The sequence below is a fragment of the Halyomorpha halys genome, unplaced genomic scaffold (assembly GCF_000696795.3).
Source record: "Halyomorpha halys isolate HHAL.00 unplaced genomic scaffold, Hhal_1.1 Scaffold210.1, whole genome shotgun sequence".
Lineage (NCBI taxonomy): Eukaryota > Metazoa > Arthropoda > Insecta > Hemiptera > Pentatomidae > Halyomorpha > Halyomorpha halys.
In genome coordinates this window covers 75,385-82,628 of record NW_027113191.1, presented here as the reverse complement: position 1 = coordinate 82,628, position 7,244 = coordinate 75,385, and the positions used below count along the sequence as shown (strand labels likewise).

At 26.8% G+C, this 7,244-nt stretch overlaps 1 protein-coding gene across 2 annotated transcripts in view; it reads left to right on the top strand.

The window, feature by feature from the left end:
• The window catches only part of LOC106679610 (UDP-glycosyltransferase UGT4), a 17,827-nt gene that overhangs the window by 6,136 nt on the left and 4,447 nt on the right, over positions 1-7,244 (top strand). For both annotated transcript variants that reach the window (XM_014418864.2, XM_067050770.1), the window contains exons 2-5: positions 2,738-3,003; positions 3,655-4,064; positions 4,156-4,344; positions 5,396-5,618. In XM_014418864.2, coding sequence (XP_014274350.1) covers positions 2,763-3,003; positions 3,655-4,064; positions 4,156-4,344; positions 5,396-5,618 — 1,063 coding nt within the window. In that variant the 5' untranslated portion in view covers positions 2,738-2,762. The remainder of the gene's footprint in view (positions 1-2,737; positions 3,004-3,654; positions 4,065-4,155; positions 4,345-5,395; positions 5,619-7,244) is intronic.

Here is a 7,244-nt window from a genome sequence, read left to right as displayed (position 1 = left end):
CTTTCCCTATTGGGGTCCTCTAAAGGCTGTCCTAAAATTAGATGGGCTGTGACAAAGTAAGTCCAGTCTATGGTGTATGTCTAAAATTTTAAAAATACAACTTTTTTGTTTGTCATATGTGCCACTATTCAAGAAAAACAGTGATATGACTTGAACAAATTTTAGGTTGTTTTGAAAATAAAGGCTAAAATATTAGTGAAAAATTTAGTTTTAATACCTTTTATTTTTAAAATTGATTTGATTTACTGAATGTTTCATGTCTCCTTGATAATCAATTGGTTTAAAATTGACAAGATAACACTTCCACCAAAAAAAAATGGAACATCCTCAAACGTAAATATTTCAATCATGTATACATAAAGATATCACAACAATTAATTATGATAAAATCATAGTATATAATTAATCAACAACAATCTTTTATAAGAGAGGGAATTTTCATAAGAGGGGACCAGCATTAGTTGATAATTTTATTCTCTTAAGAAGTGTAGCTAATTAATGAAGCATTCGGTCATAAAATATTGTAACTGACAAATTGAAAATTTTTATAAGACTAAAATATTTGTTAATTACTATGATTTAAAGAAGTTTTAGGGCCTATGGATTGCCTAATTTAGTCGACAGACAATACCAGAGGAGCTGGGGCATTGCACAGTGGGGTCAAAATTCCAATTTCTGGAGTTTAAAATTTTTATGTTTTGCGAAATGCTGAATCTGAAATAACTAATAAAAAATTCTGTAAATATATCTTCGGAACTCATTTCTGAAATCCAGTGTTCAAATTTTATGGCCAAAAACATTTCTGACTTCCAACTCCATAAAATCAATCTTTGTATATCCAACATTTATTCTATAATAAACTAGCACTGGATAAATGGTTAAGATTAGAGTGTGAATTTTAGTAAACTGTTGTATTTTCAGATTTCTTTCATATTAATGAGAAAGGAAGAGAAAAAAAGTAAGAATTTAAAAACAAGAATAGTTATTGAAAGTACTTTTCTGATACTTGTGAAATTGTATTTATTCAATCAGTACATTAAAACATTCATATATACTAGTTAATAATCCTAAGGTTTAATGGGATGATAAATTTCAAAATAAAAAATTGAAAATTCAATACACCTATTTCAGTGGAAAACTAAAATAACTGGGACACCATTTTTGTACTGTTGATATCCACCAAAATGTGAATAAATAGCTTGTAAAGAACAAGATAAAAAAGCAATTAAATAACAATTGCTTCTTTATCAGTTGATGCAGCAAGTATTGCATCATCGACTCAGCTAACACTTCTCACAAGAGAACAAATCATGGTTTGTTTAATAAAATAATACTTAACACCAAAAGGAATTGAAAAAGATTAATGTGAATTTATAATTTGCCAAAATGTATACATTACTTTAAGTTAGGTAGCTAGAATTTAATAGTTTTCAAGGAAAGATTTAATTGTTGTTTTTCTAATTATTAATGAATATTCATAATAATAATTATTAAAATTTAATCTACCATATCTATTGAATACAATTAAATATTTATGATAATATCTTTTCCTAAGTCTATAAATTATTATTTTTATTTTTTATTTTTAATATGCAAATTGATCTTCAAGTTATTTTTTATATTTCTGTGAATTCCAATCTAATTGTAGGTTTTTATTGACATAAATTCTTCAATATTTTATGTAGTTGCTTCATTCTAAGTAAATATCAGTATTTACATTATTTTAATTTAACCTTCATAGTTAAAAATTAGTAGAATAGTTTATATTTGCCATTATATTATATTCATATTATTAAGTATTAAAATTTGAGCTGGGAAAAGGGTATCTTTATGCTTAAAACATTTAGACTTATCATAAGTCATCTGTGTTCAACAGCATTAAGTGGTTCGATATCAAAAGCCAATAAATCCACTTTTGAAAGATAGCCATTAAAAAATATTATGGGATCATCTGATATAGATAAATATTTTTTATTAATTATGAATAGTTTGCCATAACGCTATAATAAGCACATGATGAATGTTAACGTGCTAGTACCTTTTGTATAATACAGTGAAGTGCTTTGAATTCCTTTTCATAAACATTTTTAATTTGATACAGTAGAAGAATTAAAAAAAAAAATCCTACGTAATAAAAATATAAATATATGTAATAATTTTTAGCAAATAAAAATACCCTTAGGATATCAGCCATCCTTTTATTATCAATTCAATAACATTTTGGCTTTACTGTCCATTTTCAAATCAATATCTTTTTTAAAAATAAGTTTCACTAACTCTCTTGCATGATTAAAATCTACTGGCTTATTTATAATTGCTGTCAATTTTTCCAATATCTTCTGGTATTTAATAATATGGTAGTCTTCTCTTTCCATATTTATGTACTTCACCAATTGATAATAAAAAGCATTTGAGAACGCAATGTAGACAGGCATTTTGTAAGAATTAACAACGACTTTAGTGTTAGTAATCAAATTATTATTATCAAATATTTAAATGTATGTACATAATTTAAAAGGGCTTGGAGAAAAAGTGTGACAAGCCTCAATATTGAAGAAATTAGTAATTTGTGCAAAAATTTTCTTTGTTTCTTTATAAATTCATTTTTTTACATTCCAACATATTTACCAATAATATTATGGAATATGAACTGAACAAAACATTTAAATAAGAATTGTAGAATTTTTCAAAAGTTAGAAATCGCTCTACTGAAAAATTTCCTTTTTTTTTTTTACAGGTATTGACGAAGCTAGCGGATCAAGATGAATTATATACTGGCAATTATTTTGGTAGCCACCTCAATTGTGGCCTTGGAAGGAGCAAAAATCCTCATTGCACTTCCAATTCCATGGTACAGCCACACCATGACTTTCATGCCAGCTTTTAAAGAGCTTGCTAAAAGAGGTCATCAGGTTACGATGGTTTCTCCATTCCCTCAGAAAAAACCCTTGGCAAACTGGACAGATCTTCCAGTTGATCCTAAACCAATGTTAGCAGTCATGGGTTAGTGTAATAACATAAATTATATAAATATTATCTGTTTAGACATTTTTTATTTTCTTACACAAAAAATGTACTAGCTTTATTTTAAATAAGTCCGTGGTGGCTGGAAGTGTTAAGACATCACCTTAGCAATCTTGAGTCTGAAGCAGCACTGATTCAAATCTGGCCTGGGAATGTTGTATTTCATTGTGAACCCATGGCATGAATCTTATCCTCTCCATTCTGGCTAGAATATTTTGGAAACCAGAAGTTATCACCACCTCCATATGCCAGAAATGGAAAAAGGAAATGACAAAAAAAGAGCTTTATCTTAAAATTAATATCAAAGATATTTCTCTATGATACAGCTTTTTATTAATTAAGTATTAACAGTCTTAAATATCTAAGATGGAAAGTAATTCAGAATAATGAAAATATGAGTTTGGGTGATAAATCATTAGGTAAATATATCTGTAGACTCTATTTTAAACACTAAAATTAGATGGAAAGTAACAACAATAAAAGCAGATTAAACATTGAAGCATCATAAAAATTAATTGAAATTTTGTTTTTGAATGGAGATTGTATTTTTAGGTGTATAAAAAATATATTGTGTAATAAATTTCTCATGCTTTACAAAAATTAACCTAGATATTATTTTTTCTATTTCAGACCACCACTTAGCAGATAGGGTTACAAGTGGACATAATGTGCATACCTTCTATATTTCTGCCTGGGACTTTTTTACAAACATAATGGAAGCTGCATTCCAGGACCCGACTTTGCAAGAAGTTATCAAATCAGAAAATCTCGATTATGATCTCGTGATAACTGAGCCATTCTACGGTCTTGAACCACTTGTAGCACTTGGACATAAACTTAACGTTCCTGTTGTCGCTATACATCCCTTGTCTCTCACTCCTTGGGGATCTTATTTAACCGGAAATGAAATGTCTTTCCATTTAATGCCAAATATTCGCACAGTCTACACAAATGAAATGACATTTTTTCAACGCTTAAATAATGTATTAGTCAACTTGATAGAATTTTCTGTAGCATACTTCCATTACCTTCCAACTAAGGTGTGATATTTTACTTCTTTATCCCAAAATACATCTCATTATTTTGTGATTTATATAAATATATGTTTTATTATTTTGTTGTTTTTTTTAGGTAAAACAAATGGAAAAGTATATGGTTTATCCTGGTAGTGTGAATAGACCTTCCATGCTCGATATGTTACAAAATGTTTCTTTAACATTAATTGATTACCATCCTTCCATTCTCTACGCAGAACCTCTACAGCCTAATTCAATTCCTGTCGGCGGACTGAGCTTGTCACATGTTGATGAATTACCAAAGGTATCAAAATACCACAATTATTATTGATTGGTTTTCTAAACAATGTAAATCGTAGTTTTATAAAATATCTGTGAATCTTAAATATGTACAGCAAAATCATATGTTTGTAATTATACAAAAAGAAAGTATATGTGAATGGTACAAAAAAAAAAAGAGGTAACAGTGACATAAATGAAATTAAAAATTTAAGTTTAAAATATTTTAAAAAGTAATACTAAGATTAAAAGAGAAAAAAGAATTTAACTTAAAATTATTTAGCCAGTAGTGACGATGTAATTACTTTCTAATAAATCTCTCTGTTTTTTCATAAATCATATTTTGACTTCACTTAAATCATTTATGTGATCTAGATAGACATTATACTTAAAATGTTTACAGATTTGAGATTGGTATTTGCAACACTTTTGATATTTATCATCAATATATATAAGTTATTTTCATGAGACTCGTCTAATTGCCTATCTAGCAAGGTAATTATTTGAAAAATATATCTTCCACAAAATTTTGTTATTTTCTCTAGTACACCTAGTTCTAGGATCATATCATTTTTGCGATCTTTTTAACTGTTAATACTTTAATAAAATGTAAATTGGAGATTTTTATTATTTTTCATCAAATATATTATTAGTAAAGATCAAAATTTTTTTGTTACATATTGATTAGGAGCAATTAGGTTATTATTATTTTTTTAATGTTACCTCAAAATTAACACTTATTTTTTATGTCTGTTTCCCTGCGCTATACAGTGCGCATAAATTTTCAGTTTTGTCGTGAAGTTGGTTGTGGAAATGATTCTAATGGTTGATTGTAGTCACATTGCTGAACATTCTGGAAAATTAGGGAATATGAAGATTTGAAAGAATGTAATAAACAAAATCATTTAATCAATAAAAAAATACAAAATGTGAAAACTAAATAAACTTTAGAAATAATTTTACTTTTTCCAATAATTGCCATTTTTTGTTTATTTAGTAATGTTCATGAGAACATTTGATAATAAAAATATTAAGTTATGGAATTAACTAATTTGAATTTTATTTATTTTTTACAGGATTTGAAGGATGTTCTGGATAATGCAAAGAACGGAGCAGTATTTTTAAGTTTCGGTTCATTATTTCGAGGTAAAGCATTGGAATCTAGAGTACTCTCAGTACTTTTTGAAACTTTTTCTCAATTGGACCAAGTATTGCTAATGAGATGGCACACTGAGGATGTACCCAACAAACCCAAGAATGTTATTATAAAAACATGGATGCCACAACCTAGCATATTAGGTAAGTTATTCTGAGGATTAATAATAACTTTATCTATCCAGAGCAAAGTATATAATTTCATTTATACCTAAGTCAAAATATATCATAATTTGGTATTACTACACCAAAAAAATGTTTTTAATTACACTTGAGCCTGTTATTATGAAAATTTATAAATAGTTCAAAATCTTTCTAATAGGTAGCAGCAAAAATCATTAGTTGCTTCTTTGAAATTTTACCATGCTCCTGCTACTTCTTTCAGTATGGGCCCAAGTAGCCCCGATTTAGGATACTTGATATTATCTTCTATTTCTATCATTTTTATTCTAAAATATGAAAAATAAGTTCGAGCATAAATCTTCAATGTACTTAAAAAAGGAGAAATTAAATTAATTTTTTATAAACAAATATTACAAAGGTTAATGACTGTAATAATAAATTAATACTGCCAATCAATGAGCCTTTTTTTAATCAATTGGAAAATAATATAAAACTAGGTTTAAAAAACAAATGATATAAAACTAGGTTTAAAAAACAAATGATATAAAACTAGGTTTAAAAAACAAATGATACAAAACTAGGATTAAATAACAAAACAAAAAACTTCAATGATTCATTCAGAAAATTTAATATTTATTTCTTTATCTCCCTGTTATGTAATTCACTAATCATAAACTGTATCCAAGAAATTGCTAATATTAGGATAGTATTTTCATGATACTAGTTAAATATTTATAAATTGCAGTGAATGCACATATTACAGAAAATGTAAATATAATAAGACAATATATTCTAATCACTAATTAAAGAGGAAAAAAAAAATAAAGGAGATGAGACAAAAATTATAGCCAAAATATCATTTGATGTTTTGTAAAGAAAACCCTAAGCCTTTCAAACAGCAAACTAACGAGTCAAGGTTTCCCCAATTCAGACATCCACAGGACAGAAAATTAGTAAGTCTATTTTGGAATGGTCTACTATAATAGTTTGCTCAGTCTTTTTTTATCTAGTTATTGATGTGAGATGTGTTTTTTTTGGACTGCACTTATTTGCTTATTTATTATAATAACAGGACAAAAGTCCTAATATAATAACGGAATGGACTTAGAGTGCCACAAATAACTAACATAAAGATAAAGTAAAACTGAATCAACATATATAAAAAATAACTTAATGTAAAACAAAATTGAACATGTACAAGAATTCTATTACTGATTTAATTTAAAACATAAAAGTACTTGAGTAATTTAATTCATAGATCAGAGTAACTTAAATCAGACATCAGAGTAACTTAAATCATACATCAGAATAATTTAAATCATACATCAGAATAATTTAAATCATATGTAAAAACTGAATAACTCAAGAAACAGATATGAAATATAACTCAATTAGAATAAAATATATCCATTTAGCTTTAAAAGTTTTTATTAATTCATTTAAAAAATATCTAACGTTTCGGCCAACCTCGCAACTATCCAGGACAATCTTATTTTAATATCACATTTTCACAATAATCACTAAAAACATTTAAAGCTATTCTGCCCAATGGCTAATATAATACAGTCAATTAACCTATATATATTTTTCTAATATAATACAGTCAATTAACCTATATATATTTTTCTAATATAATACAGTCAATTA